Genomic DNA, 16,186 nt, shown 5'->3' with positions numbered 1-16,186 from the left:
AGTCCTAGGGGATCCACTGCCATGGTAGTCATTAACACACATGGTACACAGACATATATGCAGGTGAAACACTCATACATGTGAAAATAGGTATATTTTTAATAAATCTTGAATCCTTCAGTTCAAGTCAGCACCTTTAGTGGGTTAAGTCAGGTCGGCTATAGGGTCCAAGAGTGTTGGAAAACATCAGGTGGGTGGTTTTTTATCAAAACAGGCCAGTAAAGCAAGTCCTTGTAGGAAGTGCAGGTGAGAGAAGTGGGTGAGGAATTGTCTGGGAGGTGATTATCAGGGCCACACCAAGGGCCTGGGGCAGGTTGGGGGCCCTTATAAGGGTTCCCAGAGTGGCTGCATATGGATCTGCTCTCAACCTCCTCAACTGGGGTCCAGCTCACAGCCTCTGGTAAGTAGTAATGCCTCTGCATCCTGGGTTCTTTCCTTCTTGATCTGCCTAGAGCCGCTAGGCCAAGCTTCTCGCCTGTTCTTGAGTAACTAGAGAGGTGACTTAGCCTCATGACAATTAAGGAAACATCACAGTAATTATCACCTAGGAAACTCTATCTTGATTCTGCGGCATTGATAGGTAGGGCTTATTTCTTGATTTGAGGCTCGACCACTCAGCAGGAGTGATTTTCTCATTGGAGTAGGTGCATGTAGAGCTGTGGCCTTTCATAGTGACTCTGGGTCTTCTCTAAAGCATGTTCATGCTCTCATCTGTCAGTTGGCCCCTGCCAGCAAGCACAAAGCTTTGCTCTTAGATTTACAGAAACTGGTGTATTGAATACTGTGTTTCATACTATGATACCCCATAACTTCCTCTTCTTATCCCACTGCTCTCCTTTCCCGCACCTATACCTCCCATACATAATGTATAAGATGAGGAATGCTGCCTGCAAAGAAAACCAGAAGCGGAAAGTCCCAGAGAACTGCCAGACACATATCATTCATTAAGGGCACAGAAGTATGTCTGGCCAGTCAGTGGCAGATTTGCATCTAGAGCTCATCCCTGAGCTCTGGGCTGGTGTGTTTTTTAAACCAAGCTCCTTCCTGATAAAACATGCGTTGAGCCATAGTGTTCCCCTGTTATCCATGAAAGGCTGATACCTCTATCCTACATCCATATCCTATGATTCCCCTTAGTATATTAAGATTGAGTGGAGACAAGAACCCAGACTTCCCCGTTACTGGTTCACCCATTCTCCAGACTCATTGTTCACATGCCGTGACACTGTTTCCTGGAAATAGATGCTGTTCTTGTCCTCTTCCTCACACATCTGCATCACCTGACTTAGCCAGCTGGCATTGCCCAGACCCACATCTTGAATTCATAAAATGTCTGAGTTGCATTTTAATCTTCTTCTCAATACTCCACCTTATTCTTGATTAGACCTATAAATCAACCAGAGTCCATGAGAAGATGAAGGAAGACAGGAACTTAGAATAAATAGCACAGAAGGAAGTGAGAGGGGGCTATCACAGCAGAAGTGGGTGAGTAGTTCATTAGCTGAGGCTGTTAATCATCTTTGACTATGGTGTAAAATACCCCTTGAGGAGACAGATGGGAAGATACATGTGGGACTGTTCTCATGGTGTCTTCATAGGTCTCCTCCAGACTCACCCATTCCTGGAGCATGTCTTCCCATCAGCATCAGCAACAGTGTGCACCACAAGCCCAGCAGCAGCAGCAGGTGAAGCAGCCCTGTCAGCCACCTCCTACTAAATGTCAAGAGGCATGTGTGCCCAAAACCAAGGATCCATGTGCTCCTCAGGCTAAGAAACAATGTCCACCGAAGAGCACAGACCCGGCTCAGCAGAAGTGTCCTTCTGCCCAGAAAGATCCTAAGTGTAAACAGAAGTAAAGATGGACTGGCAAACAGCGCCTGCCCAGCACCCTGGCTACTAGATGGAGCCTTGTCTTACTCCTCCTCCTTTTTCCACTGGCTCCAAGACTTTCCCACTTTCTACCTACATCCAATGAAGCAGCACTGCAAGACCCCTCATCAAATTCCTCATTACTTGCACCATTTTTTTTTCTCCAAGGCTTCTTTTATCTCCAGGATATAAGAGAAGTGTGATGAGAGAAAATTCAACCTCTCCAGCCTTTTTATTGACCATAATTATGGCCTTATCCATTCTCTATCACACAACAGTGGAGTACCAGGCTTCTTCTAGGGCTTTACCCAGAGCTGATGCCTCATTCTGTTTCCCTAGACCGTTCTCTACACCTGTTGCCTATTTACCCCACTAATAAACACATGCTTCATGTAATAATTGTGTCTGTGTCCTGGCCTGCCAGTCCTTTCACATTATCCATTCACCATCACATTTCAGGAGGTGAGTGTGCAAGCACATGTCACTTGGGATTTAGGAAGCCACTGTTATGAGCACAATTAATTTCTGATAGCTAAAGATGGAGGGAGGATAGATCCTGACACATCTGAGCTGAAAGAGTGAGGAAAATAAACCCAAGGACTGGCCTCTTCGACTTTTTAGAGACTTCCTTAACTAACCCTACCTAGGGAAGACCGAAGGGGAATGAAAACCTTTAGCTCTCATTAGAAATTTGACACATCTGGCAAATGTAAGTTTTAGTGCTTGGAAGTTGTCATTCTGTAAGGGCAGACACGGGTGACTGGCATGCAACAAAGCATAGCACAAACAGGTGCAAATGACTTTTGTATGGATTTGTGTATGTGAGTGTGTATTGTGAGACTGTGTGTCAGTATGTGTGAGAGTGTATGAGTGTGTGTGTCAGTGTGAGTGAGTGTGTGTGTGTGTGTGTGTGTGTGTGTGTGTGTGTGTGTTGTATTTTTTCCTGGGCTGGCCTTGTGAAGAGAATTTGCAAAGTGCTTGGCTTGATGAGTTTATTTGAGTTCATATAGCTTATAAAAGAGGTCCCACTTTTACAGCCGATGTCCTAACTTCTTTGTTTGATGTAGACTGCCTGTATTAAAAAGAAACTGAATAACCCCACCTAGAAAAAGCACAGTCCTGGAAGAACAGAACATGAAAAAGACTGATGTGGGGGCTAGAGAGATGGTTCGGTGATCAAGAGTATTCACTGCTCTTCCAGAGGACCCAGGTTCAAGTCTCAGCACCCACACAGTGACTCACAACCATCTATGGAAGTGGAGTCACAGGGGATCTGACACCCTCTTCTGGCCTCCAAGAGCACCATGCATGCTTGCACTACAGATACATACATGTAAGCAAAACATGCATACACACAAAATAAAAATAAATAACTTTTTAAAATTAAGGTATAACTAAACATAGATTTTCCTCCTTTGAGCTGTACTCTTCCCAAGGGATTTGCTCACATATGCAGAATTTGATCAATGTCATTAGTTATGCCACAATGTCACAAGTTACTTCTTCATTGAACATACTGGCTTGAAAATTAATTAATTAATATCTCTTTCATTTCCCCTTCATACTATTGAGGGCTGATATTTCCAAGTAAATACTAAACATAGTGAATACAAACATTAACCAGGAATGTTAATACTAAAAGTACTGCAAAAACACAGTGAGTACTTATAAGTCTAAGAAACCTTGGATAGAATTTCTGAAGTCCAAGCTTTGCATCCCCCGCACTCCAAACATGATACCCCTAACAACTAGAAAGACTGGTCCTTCTTAACAGAACCTTGTGGCTTGCTGTCATCCAAACCATGGTCAGTCTATGAGAAACCAGGTCTTTAATGTATTATCTGTGTCTCATAGATAGGTTCTGGCAAGCCCTTCCACAGACTGTGGTGTTCTGGGGCTGACAGATTTGCAGTATCTTCAACTGTTTGACAGACAGGAACAACTGAAATTCTCTTATCTGTGACTCAGCTTAGTGAGAGAAGGAAAAGATTGATGTCCCCCCACACAAATGCCCAAGGAAAAAGTCTCATCTATCTAGCAATATATGAGGATCCAATTCATTCATAACAAAACGTTTTTGTGTTATTCCACCTTCCCAACATGCACAGAGCATATTGATCTGTTTCAAGGAAGAGAATGCAGAACATAAGGAGACATGAAGCATCATTGGATCAAGAGGAGAATATCCCACAAGATACAGCACCACATTCCTCTAGTGAGCCCATGGCCTTCTCCTGCAAATCAATCCTACTTCTGAAAATGCCTATCATCTCTCAATAATACCCTTAAATTAATTAATTTGAATTAATCAATTTGTTAATTAGTTAATTAGGTGACAGCTTTCAGGATCCAATCACTTCTCAATCGTTGGAATTCATTGGCCATTCAAAAGTATAGAGCTTCTCCTGAGTGCAATAGAATAGCTTACATCAAACCAGGGAGCTAGGTGTGGGGAATGCACATCTGGACTGAATTTTAATTACCTACACTCGTCTGGGCCTTACAAAGCCCTGTGAGAGGGAATCACAGGAAGGTGAGGCAGAATACTTTTTAACCATGGCAGGAAGCAGAAGGAAAGCTCTGGGCTTCCGCTGTGGAGGACGCTGGCTGGGGATAAAGAAATGAAAAGCAGGTTTCGGATGCTTTGGAGTGGTCTTCATGAACAAATTGAGTGACTTTTGACAGTAGTGTCTGGATACAAAATACCTACACAGAAAGTCTATGAAGAAGAGTGGGTCTGTGAGGAGACGGTGATGGAAGGAAGGAAGCTGGAAACCTGTGTGGAGGTGGGAGGGGGAGAAGGACTGGGGACTTTACCAGACAGAGTTATGCTGTGGGATGTTCTGTATGTCCTGTGGGAGCCCTTCTTGGGTTCTTTGTGGCATTACCCAGCAGGTCCGTATAGAGGATGATTAGGACCATGGGCCTGAGTGCAGGTGTCTGAGATGGTCTGCACTTGGCTGTGCTGGGGGATGGTCTGTATGTCAAGTTGTTCTGATTGATCAATAAATAAAACCTGATCGGCTGTGGCTAGGCAGGAAGGATAGGCGGGACTAACAGAGAGGAGAAATAAAAGGACAGGAAGGCAGAAGGACTGGCTGCAGCCGCCGCCATGACCAGCAGCATGTGAAGATGCCGGTAAGCCACCAGCCACGTGGCAAGGTATAGATTTATGGAAATGGACTAATTTAAGCTATAAGCACAGTTAGCAAGAAGCCTGGCACGGCCATACAGTTTGTAAGCAATATAAGTCTCTGTGTTTACTTGGTTGGGTCTGAGCGGCTGTGGGACTGGCGGGTGACAGAGATTTGTCCTGACTGTGGGCAAGGCGGAAAACTCTAGCAACAGAGTTATGAAATGAAACGTCAGAAGATACGATCTGCTAATAACCAAATGGTGGTTATTGCTGGGGAAAGTCCCCACTGGAAATCTTGATGTGATAGAACGTCTTGCGATCCTAGAAAACTCATCAGTCCTATGGATAGAGGTTACATGAATGCATGCATCCATAAAAAAAAAGAAAAAGAAACTGTACTTAAGTTTGGTTAGTTTCTTACTCACTTGTTTAACACAAATAAAAGTAAAGATACCATTAAATATTATCAGTGGGTTTAGGAAGTGGAATGAAAGATGTGCATGATATTCATAATTAAAATATAGCTAAGAAATATAGAGATGTGTCGTGTCTGCACACTGGAAGAGTTCATTTTGTAGCATGTCTCAATTACCCTTAAATTGACCAAGCTATGAAAATTAGAATGAAATGGTGTTGGAACCACACTGTTTGACAGACTGACTTTCTTTTTTCTTTTTTTTTTTTTTGGTTTTTTTATTATTATTATTATTATTATTATTTTACAACACCATTCAGTTCAACATAATAGCCACAGAATCCCCTGTTCTCCCCCTCTCGCCCACCCCTCCCCCCAGCCCACCCCCCATTCCCACCTCCTCCAGATCAAGGTCTCCCCCGAGGACCGGGGTTGACCTGGTAGACTCAGTCCAGGCAGACTGACTTTCAAAAGGCAGATGATACCAGGTGCTGGTGAAGCTGTATGTAACTAATAAACTCAAAAATTTCTGAAACCTAGGCTTATATATCCACATCCCAGCAACTTTACTCTTTAGACACAATAGAAGTGAACATGCATGGCTGCTAACACGTGTATGTTTGTAATAGGATTCATTCTAATAACTGCATCTGAAAATCCTCCAAATTTCCATTGGCGAAGATGCGGCCAAATTCGTCATAACATAATTCCATAATGTACACCACAAAGCTGTGAGATGAGAAAAACTACACAGTGAGGATGAATCTCACCATCTTGACAGGAGTAGATATTGAAAGTACACATTCTAGGACTGCAAAGTCAAACGATTGGAAAAAGGACTTCAGAAGGAGCTGATGCCATTTTCTCTGAGAGCTAAACACAGGTCATCTTGTGAAAAGTAATTATCTGTGTACATTTCTCTATACACTACTTGAGTTTTCAAAAATTGCATACAATTCAAAGTTATCGAGGAAGCATCTGTAAGCCATTGTGAACAGCTCTCTCATTATTCCTGTGCAGAGTTCACCGGTTCCCACCTCCATCACACCTGCAAACCCATCCACACAGCAGTAAAACTAGCATTTCTGTTCTTCAGAGTGATGTCATGACAGTGCAGGCCATGGTACTCTTCTATTGTCCCTCCTTGCCATTCCACATGCCCAGAAAATCCACTCCACCCCAGAACCAAAACAAAGCCCCACCTTACCCATCTGCCATGAACCTGTCATTCTCAAATCCCCTGCCACCTCCTCTTTTGGACGGAAACCCCTTGGCTGCCTGTTTCTAAGACTGGGGAGCTCTAGACTGTAACACAAGAGATTTTGGATTCTTGTTCTGGCTCTGCACTGAACTAGATCTGTGACTTTGAGCAGCATTCTTAACTTCAGTCCATAAAACTATAGAAGGAGAGGTTGGGTTGGATGCTTTCTCCCTCCCTTAAACTTAGGTGGATCCTTGAATTCTTTGGGGCTTTTGCATTTTTGTGGATCCTGTTCTCTCTTCAACCCTCTCCACCCCACTGGGGTGTAGCTGGTAATTTCCTAATAAATAGTCAACAGTGTTTGAGGCATAAGCAAAGCACAGAAATTATAAATAGATGTGAGTGTGGATGAAGCTCAGATTCCAGGAGGAATTTCGGACTGAGCTTTAGGAGGCTTAAAAAAAAAAACTTTAAATTATATAGACAAGGAGAATGGGGAAGGCCGTGAAGGTGAGATCAGCTGCTCCAAAAGCAATTAAGAGTCAATAGACACAGAAAGAGTTCTCTGCCCTCCCCTTATTGATTTAAAAGCAGTTCATAAAATTTCCTTTGTGAGGCGGCACAAATTCCTGTTCTGGCAAGGGCACTGACTGCCACCCTTATTGTTAGGTACAGAGAGGCAAGGTAACTTATGCTACCCTCCCCTTTCCACCATGTTAGCCCTTTAGACTCAACCAGCTATCAAAATATTTTTGCTTTCATTTTGGCTTTGCTTCTATTTAAAAATAGCTTTATTAAAATGTGACTCATATAATTTACCCATTTAGAGTATAATGTATATATAAGTGTATCCAGAGTTGTGCAGCTATCACCCCAATGTTTTAGAACATTTCATTGCATAAACATGAACCCATGCAATCATTGCTCATTTTCCTCCCTCATCGCATTTCTCCTTGTCCCTAACCCCAACCAATTATTCACTTCCCATCTCTTCATATTGGCCTATTATTTGCACAATTTAAAAATATTCTCCTGTTTAACCACAACTACACATTCCTCAGTGTCTCCCAGCCCTCCTTCCCCAGCAGCCATACAGATCTCCAAGGTTATTGTGGTTATATTCCCTGTTCCTGAACTCAGCCCTTTCAGGTTCCACATGAGGCAATGTGGTGCTTTTCTATTCCTGGTTAATCCACACGATGTTTTCCATATTGTCACAAATTATGGAATCTAACTCTTATTTATTTATTAACTGAATAGTGTTGCATTGTGTCCACATATTTTCTCTATCCATCCTTTAACCTGACTGGTGAACAGTTGGGTTACTCAGCATCATCTAACAACTGTGAAAAGAACTAACTGATGTACAGGAGCATGAGGATCTCTTCTACACACTGATTTGATTTGATTTTTGTGAAGATGTCCCATAGCATGTTAACTGAACCATACACTGCTTCCCACGAAGGTTTTGCTGACTTTCTCACCAAGAGTATGTTAAAGTTCTCTTATCTCAACCTCCTAATCAGCACTTACATCTGCTTTTAAGATAATAGCCATTCTAACAGGGACATGGTACTATTTCATTGTGGATTTGACTTGTACTTCCTTGATGATTACTGGTGTATTTTTCACCTGTCTGTTGTCCACTTAGATGCAGTGTTTTGAGAAGTGTCTATTCAGTTCTCTTAACTGTTTTTCATCATGGTGTTTTCTTGCTGTATAGTTGAATTCCTTACAAATTTTAATGTAAGTTAATATTGATTCCTAGTTAGGATATATTTCCTTACATTATCTAGATGGTCCCAACTTCCTTTGCTTGGCAGATATTTTTTAGTTTTTGTATAATTCCATTTATCTGTTATTGTGAGCTATGCCTTTGAGGTAATAGTAAAAGAAAAATAATTGCCAGGACTAATGTCATGAGCTTTCCTCCGTACTTTCTTCTGGTATCTTCATGAGTTTGGGCCTTATGTTTAATTCTTTAATTGGTTTTGAGATGATTTTGTTCTTCTCCATGTGGTTATCCTGTTTTCCCAACATGGTTCATTGAAAATCCTATCATTTCCCTGGTGTTCTTCCACCAGTGTACAATCTCCACACTTTTGTCAAAACCACTTGGCTATAAGTGTGTGTACTTACTTCTGAGCTCTCTACTCCATTCCATCAGCCTATGAATGTCAGCACCACACTGTTGTGGTGACTATAACTTTGTAGTACACTTTGAAGACAGGTAGTGTTATTTATCTAGTTTTTTTTTTCTCTCTCTCTCTCTCTCTCTCAAGAATACTTTGGTTATTTTTGGCCTTTCATAATTACATATGAATTTTGGGATTATATCTTGAATCTAATCAGTTCCTTGAGTACTCACTTTCTTTCTATGAAGCAAATGTATAAATATTGACATCAGTAAAAATTGTGTGTCTTTCTCCTGTTGATTTATCTTTTGTCAGTTAAATTTTCAGGTACCTATCATTGATCTAAGAGACAGAGGGACATGTTTTTCTTTTCAAATAGCAGAAAACTATATTTTGTTATTACTTTGGTCCTCAGAGGTTTTAATTTGCCCTAGCCAGAAGATCCTTGGAGACTGGCAAATGGCAAATGATCACTTAGCACAACAGAGAGTCCCTATACCATGGGCATGATAGTGTCTTGAAAGGTGACATGGGATCATCTCCTGGCCCTAGGCTACTGGATCCAGGTAGGCCCAGACCTGCTAAACCAGCCTGAGCCTGCCCTTTGATGATTCCCTGGAGGGAGAGTGAGGAACATGGGTGTGTTGAAGTACTTAGCCTTCCTTAGATGGAACTTAATTGTATCACAAGGCTCCCAGTGTCCTTAGGCCAAACACCCACACTCAAAAGCACCTAAACTCATCAACATCACCTTCTTCCTAGGTACCCTAGCACCCACCTGAACCTCTTTCCACTTGGATTACTTCACAGGACCAAGATTTTCCTACTGGATTCAGATACTAAAAGTTGAGACTTCTTTTACGGTAGTGATTTTTCAAGACTAGAGAAAAATGACCATGAAGCTCAGATATGTACAGTTTTAAAGACACCAGATGATGTCAATTGTAATCAAGAAGCAAAATGCACTGCACTTACACTCTGGTGTTGGTGTTGCCCAAATTGTCTGACCCTAAAAATCACCCAAGGCTAATCTTAGAAATGCAAGTCCATAGGCCCTTCTCTTAACTATTCCTCTCATTAAAATTAATATTAATTCCTAATATTCTGTCACTAGGATTAATATTAATTCCAAGTTAGAAAACATTAATGTAAAGATAAAATCTCATCCTTGGTAACACTCTAAGAGATTGTTACTCAGACCAGTGTGGGAAATTCTCTTTCTGTAATGTGATTTAGATGCCGGAAGTGCACAGAAAATGCTGCCTGTTTCTCTACCAGACTTCCCAAAGCTGGGATCTCATGCATGCCCTTTGACTGTCATTCGGCAACTATGTGTCCAATGGATGAGTGACTGCTTCGAAAATGAAGAAAATGAAAGAATTTTCTGAGTCACTAGAAATGAGTTTCTAATAATAGCTGTGGTTCAAACCCTAAAGAAAAATGCACTCACTATCTGCCGTCCATTGCTGTGTGCTAGTCACCAGAGAGTTGCTTTGCATAGGTAATCTCATGTAATGACAGTTCTGAAGGCAAATATTATCATTCCTAAGACACAGGTAAGATAAACTGAATCTCAGGGGCCTCGGGTTTGCATCTCGTCTGTCACCTGATTGCTCGCAACTTCTCAAGAGACTGTGCCTCAGCTTCCATGTCTGTTTCTTACACTGCTGTTGTGGGAATCAGGGCTAAGATAATGGTAACAGTTATTGTTCAGAAACTCTCTAACATCATCAACATGGCTAGTAGAGCACTGAGTCAGGATTTCAAACCTGGGGTCTAACGAGGGTGCCTTGTACTCTGTGGGAACTTGCTGAAGAAGCACAATTGTATACCTAAGAGAAGGGAACAGCAGTCATAAGCCATACAAACCACACTGAGCTCTCATGGCGACTGAATGACAGGTACAATCTATAGAAATCGTTTAGCCTTCTGTTCATCCTTCAACAGCCCACGGGGTAATGAAGGCTCTGGGGGAGAGTTCATCAGCCTGAACCGTCTCAGCTTCCAATGTTCTGTGTAGTTCTCTGTATCTTTTGATCATCCATACACAGAGGAGCCCATCTCTGATCAGTGGAGATGTGTGATCAGGTCATGACCTGGTCATAGCATCTTCTAAGAGTGACTTTCCATAGCACTGCACATAGTTGTCAATGGACTGTAACACAGCACAGCTCATCTTTATGTTGATGATTTCCCTGTCTCTGTTTCTTTAACCAGGCCATGCTCAGGTCATGGGATGATTAACACTGACTTTAGCCTGTTCTTATAAAGCAAAGATTATATAGCCATTGTCAGTACCTAATAACTTGAGATAAAGTTGATAAAAGGTAAACCTGAAAGCTGGGTAAAAATAAGTAAGGGAGCTAACACAGTCACATAGGTCAAAAATGTTAGGAGGAGCATTGTCAACAGAAGGAGATGTTCAAAGTATTTGAAGCATCATTTCATTTCATCTTTGTAACAATTCCATGAGTAGAGTAAATTTCATTTAAAGATGAGGACATTGAAGACTAAAAAGGTGAGATAACTTGTCCAGGGTAACCCAACTAATAAAGGCATAAAACACTAGCCCAGAGGTTAACTAAGTCTGCCTTTCTCTTCCACCACCTTCAAGCAAGAAAAACTAGGTTGAGATTTTTATTCAGCTCTTCAGAGATGGAGAGAGAAAGGGAGAATTTGAGATTGGTCTGTCCCAAAGGAAATAGTAGAGGGGAGAGAAAAATCAGGAATCCTAGGTGCTGGCCAAATTGGCTAAGAAACAAGCTGTGGCTGTGGATTCTGAAGTATCTCCCTCTCACACCTTGCTCTTCCCCTGCCCAAGGTTAGAGTTTGTGTATAAACTCCCTAGTATTGAGTTCATACGCTTGCTCCCTCAGCTCCTGCCCCAGAATCACAGCCCTATCTTCTCCTGCCCGTCTAGGTCTAGGTCAAGTGCCAGGAGAATCCAACACTTACTTGGAGAATCTGGTGTTTCTTTCTTCTGTTGCTTTATTTCAAAGGAAGACTCAAGAGTCATAGAAACTCATTTTAGAAAAATCTTGACAGCCTGAACTGAGCAGTCAGCACTCGGGTTTTCTTTGTTCTTCCTGGCAATCAGGGAACAGGCAAAGGCATACTCTTTAAGATTCATTGTTTCTCAGTGTGAATGCACATTAAGTGAGCAGATTCCCAATGGGAATAGCAATTGCACATGATCTTCTTTAGACAATCAGGGACTCCCACCGCCCCCCAGTGGAGGTGAAGTGGAGGGAGTAACTGAACCTGAAACCTCAGGGAAGGCCTGACCACCATGTAGTCAATCTGCATTGCTTCGTGAATGAGGGGTGGCCTAGAGGCAGCGTTCCTACACTATTTAGTGGCCAATCAAGCAGCTGGGATGAAAGGGACCAGCTCTCATCCTGGAGAGAACAGCAGCCCTCTGGGGCCAGTGGGAGATCCTGGGAAAGACTGGAAATCCTGAGTGCTCTTTTTGTCTTTCACAGCTGGCCAGTTTCCTATATCGTTGTGCAGCAGTTTATGAGGTTCTACTCAAGTTGGTCCTGGTTGTGGAGAAACTAAGAACACTGAGGGGCATAAAACTTCCTCAGCCACTAAATAGAGTTCAGACATAAAAACAGAATGGTCAGTGCAAGTGCCAATGCCAGGAACTAGAACCTGCCTTGGGGTAAAGGCAGCACAGGATGAGGGGGCAGAAGAGTCTGCCTGAGGACAGGTACCCTGTGAGAAAGGTACCCAGTGAGAAAGGCACCCAGTGAGAGAGAAAGGCTCCTTTGTATCCACGGAGGTCAGAGAGGTTTTCCAACTATGTAGCATCACGGGATAGAGAAGATGGAAGCAGGCTCCTCTAGAGCTAGGAATTCTGCCTGAAGGTAGCAGCATATTTCTTTTCAGAGTCCCTGCAATTGGGGCACCAGAGGACAGACCTTGGGGAGAAACAGATCTAAGCCAAACTAGAGCAGACTGAAGTGAAGCAAAAGGCTTGGCTTCAGGTGTGGTGGTGGCTCTGCCACCAGCCCACAGGAAGGTGGGTAACAACACTAGGTAACAATGGAGTAAAGGGAAGGGGAAGGCAGCAGACACATCACATGTGCTTTTCTGAGTCCTCATAACCTCTCCTGAGGTCATCCTGAAAGATCCATCGCAGAGGGCATGCTCTTTTGTAAGGGACTCCCTAGTCACTGTTGAAGAAGACTCGGAGCTGGAGCAATGGCTCAAGGGCTAAGAGCATTCACTACTTTTGTGGAGGACCTGGGTTTGGTCCCCAGCACCCACATGGTGGCTCACAACCTCACTCAAATTCCAAGGGATATAACATGCTCTTCTGACCTCCGTGAGCATTAGGCACGCACGTGGAGCATATAACTGCATGCTGGCAAAACAGTCATACACATAAAATAAGATAAATAAAACTGAAAAAAGAATTTAAGGAAGTCTTTAAACTGTCTTTAGAAAAAAAATGTCCTTCCTTCCTTCCTTCCTCCCTTCCTTCCTTCTTTCCTTCCTTCCTTCCTTCATCTGTTCATCGAACCATGCTTCAATTCTACAATTGCCAACTACTGAGCAGATAAGATACATCAGGCAGCATGTTTCCAAGAATGACAGCCAGTGGCCATTGGGACAGAGTAGAAGGATAATCTTGACTCAAGTTCACAAGAGGTGATCTAGCTGTGCAGCTAGCATGTGTTCTAAAAACATGTAGGTGTGTGTGTTTGCGTGTGGGATGAAGAAGAGGCACCATCTACACACGAGTTTTAAGATAATTTAGATGTTCCGAAGGCCACACCCTTTAACAGATAGTGTTTGGAATGTGATTCTGAAATCAGTGACATCAGCCTCATGTTATGTTGATCATAAAAAAAAATCTGCTGGTGCCAGGGCTAAGAGACTGCTTCTTCATATGCCCTCAGAACACACAGGTCTCTTGACTGGGAGATCCCCAGAAAATGACCAACGTGAAGAAGACATACTCCGTGGCATGTGTTTGGATGTGTCTCACCCACGCCACGATGCTATCTTAAAACCTTCTGCAGAGTAAAATCTACTCAATCGAAAATAGTCTTTTTAGGGGCTGGAGAGATGACTCAATGATTAGGAACACTGGCTGTTCTTGCAGAGGACCTGGGTTCAGTTCCCAGCATCCACGTGGTCACTCATAACCATCCCTAACTCAAGTTCCATGGACTCTGCCACCTTTTTCTGATCTCCATGTTCCCTGTCTACATTTCATGCATATACATACATGCAGGCAAAACACTCATACAGATTAAATAAATAAACCTGGAACTACCATTTTAGCATAATGACTCTTTCCTTTCTCTCTCAGACTCTAACTGGCTGGAGGCTTCGTGAACTGTAGTATTTTCCTACCTTCTGTGAACCAGTACCTCTGGAGGGCTCTTGAGGACCAGTTCCGTGCCTGTTCAAACTAATGCTGTTCCCTTGGTGGTATGTGTGTCTTCCTCATTAACAAGTATTAACAGAGTATCTTTTCCGTCAATCATTTCTGTCCCAGGGGCTCTCTGCAGAGGAAGCCACTTTCCGTGGTAAATGTGGAAACCCCTCTGAGGGAGACACTACATCACTTTTCACCACTGGGATTGCTGGCGTAAGAGAGTCTCTGAGACTTTTGACTTATCTTATTTCTCCCTATTCGAATTCATGGTCCTCCTAGCTTTGGCAGATCTAGAAATATCTATGCTGTAATCCCCAGAGCCTTGCAAATATCTAGCAGCCTTATTCTTACTTCCTAGTTCCGCCTTGGTAACAGCTGAGGGCTCCCCACAAGGCAGGCCTCTTTCTGGCTCCTCACAGAGCCCTTCAAACCTCCATTGTTGGCCCTAAGATGAAGGGTATTACAAAAGGCTTCCGGGTATGGGGAAGAACTGGGCTAGGAAAGAGGAAGCAGCCACGGCCAGCTGACTGGGAGGAGTGGGAAGAAAGGTTACCCTGGAAAACTGATCCGGTTTAGCAGTTGAAAATTTCAGAAACAGTCCATGGGGAGAGGGGGGAAGGTGTGGTGAGGAAGCAAAGCCGGTTTTCCCAGGTTAGCCAGAAAGGGGTGGGGCTGGGGGGGGCGATAAGCAAATAATTTTTAATGTGTACAGTTCCATGGAGGTGGGAGAAGATGTAAGAAATATACATAAAGTTCTGAACCATTCACACAGTTTGCAGCGCCTGTAATCGATTCCTTCTGTATTTCCAACACCCACCCTTCACGAAGAGATGGCAAACACCCACCTTGCCCCTGCTTTCCTCCTGTCTCTACTAGCTGGCACGCACACAGTATTCTGCCACACAGAACACAAGGACCGGTCATCCTAAAAAACGACACCAGGTGTCAGGACCACTTCAGACCTCCTCCAGGCCAGCTCATTAACCCTCTCCCAACACAAGCATGACACCTGGGCCTGAGGAGGAGGGTGACAGGGAACCCAGCTGACATCATTGTCAGACAGTCAGTGTCATTATATCAGCTGGGCGGGTTTCCATCACAAAAGCTGAGTCAGAGGGGGTGAACTAGGGGAGGAGGGTGAGTCATGGGCGACTGGTAAGAAATGAAAACAAAGCAGCCGGGCCAAGTGTGTTTCCTGGAGATGTCCCTTCTTATAAAAGCCCAGCTGGCCACTGCCTTCACACAGGATCACGCTAACAGAGAGCCTGCTCTTCTCTGCGCATTTAGGTAAGTCTCTGCTTGCAACAGATTTGAAATTCTTCCCTACTTTTCACTATGGGAAAACTGGACAAAGCCAATGTCTGTGACAGAGTTGATGTGGGATGCTACCTAGAGTTAGAGAATACTAGAATTGCTTGCTTAAACTATAACACAGTTTGGATCTGAACACAGTGTTTCAGTCGGCTACCCTGGTAGACAGCCGTGGAATCAGAGATCAGGGTGGGGGGAAGGAAGGATCCACTCGGATGTTCTCCAATGCTCACAGTAGGACACAGGCTAAGGCTTAGGGCCAGAGAGCTTTCAGAGTTACTGTAGCTCTCACCGGTAGGAACCTCAGTATAGAAATTTAATTCATTAAATGGACCTGCCAAGCATTTTTTTTTTCCAGACCAATATAGAGCTTACCAAACTAGAAGTCTGGCAGAGAAGGTGACACATGTGGAATTGAGATGCCATGTATAGACAGTGCTAGTGCAAGCAGTCATTGTGGGAAGGGGACATACAGGAGGACGCGTCGCTCAAAGACAGCCCCTTGGTGGTAGCATGCACCACCAACTATGATGGAAGGGTATTTGGTAAGCAGAGATGGAAATGGAGAAACAGAGGAAACCATGAGAGCATAGACTAGAAAAGGTAAAACTATACAGGTGCAGCCATTCTGCAAGTCATACTGTGCTTGAGTTCACAAAGAGGTTGGCATGTTGCTGCCTTTGGGCAGCACCACTTTCCAGATGTCCTGGTGTGTGGATTCACAATC

The 16,186-nt window shown here is 43.4% G+C and overlaps 2 protein-coding genes and 2 long non-coding RNA genes across 11 annotated transcripts in view; 2 read left to right on the top strand and 2 right to left on the bottom strand.

Moving 5' to 3' along the window:
* The window catches only part of LOC107401145 (uncharacterized), a 114,434-nt gene that overhangs the window by 71,024 nt on the left and 27,224 nt on the right, over positions 1–16,186 (bottom strand). The window lies entirely within an intron of this gene.
* On the top strand, positions 343–2,261 carry Sprr4 (small proline rich protein 4). 3 transcript variants are annotated; one of them, XM_076574497.1, is made up of 3 exons: positions 365–400; positions 1,385–1,485; positions 1,599–2,261. In XM_076574497.1, the coding sequence occupies exon 3, from the start codon at positions 1,629–1,631 to the stop codon at positions 1,854–1,856; it is 228 nt and encodes a 75-aa protein (XP_076430612.1). In that variant the 5' UTR covers positions 365–400; positions 1,385–1,485; positions 1,599–1,628; the 3' UTR covers positions 1,857–2,261. The 3 variants fall into 3 exon arrangements, with proteins under 3 accessions (XP_076430613.1, XP_076430614.1, XP_076430612.1); XM_076574498.1 differs by lacking the exon at positions 1,385–1,485 and having other exon boundaries at positions 343–400; XM_076574499.1 differs by lacking the exon at positions 1,385–1,485 and having other exon boundaries at positions 361–400; positions 1,610–2,261.
* The window catches only part of LOC143273899 (uncharacterized), an 11,686-nt gene continuing 4,016 nt past the window's right edge, over positions 8,517–16,186 (bottom strand). Inside the window, exons 2-3 of the long non-coding RNA XR_013052192.1 lie at positions 11,712–11,842; positions 8,517–10,588 (exon numbers count right to left, since the gene is read on the bottom strand). This is a non-coding gene — a long non-coding RNA (uncharacterized LOC143273899). The remainder of the gene's footprint in view (positions 10,589–11,711; positions 11,843–16,186) is intronic.
* LOC102911562 (uncharacterized) overlaps positions 15,177–16,186 on the top strand; it is a 2,153-nt gene continuing 1,143 nt past the window's right edge. The window contains exon 1 of the mRNA XM_042279461.2: positions 15,177–15,435. Within this exon, the coding sequence (XP_042135395.1) occupies positions 15,311–15,435 (125 nt within the window). The 5' untranslated portion in view covers positions 15,177–15,310. The remainder of the gene's footprint in view (positions 15,436–16,186) is intronic.

The sequence above is a fragment of the Peromyscus maniculatus genome, chromosome 6 (genome assembly GCF_049852395.1).
Source record: "Peromyscus maniculatus bairdii isolate BWxNUB_F1_BW_parent chromosome 6, HU_Pman_BW_mat_3.1, whole genome shotgun sequence".
Taxonomy (NCBI): domain Eukaryota; kingdom Metazoa; phylum Chordata; class Mammalia; order Rodentia; family Cricetidae; genus Peromyscus; species Peromyscus maniculatus.
This window is presented reverse-complemented; position numbering and strand designations above follow the sequence as displayed.

Excerpts from the sequence above, each read along its gene's own strand:
- Sprr4 (XM_076574498.1), top strand. The coding sequence starts at position 1,629 with ATGTCTTCCCATCAGCATCAGCAACAGTGTGCACCACAAGCCCAGCAG.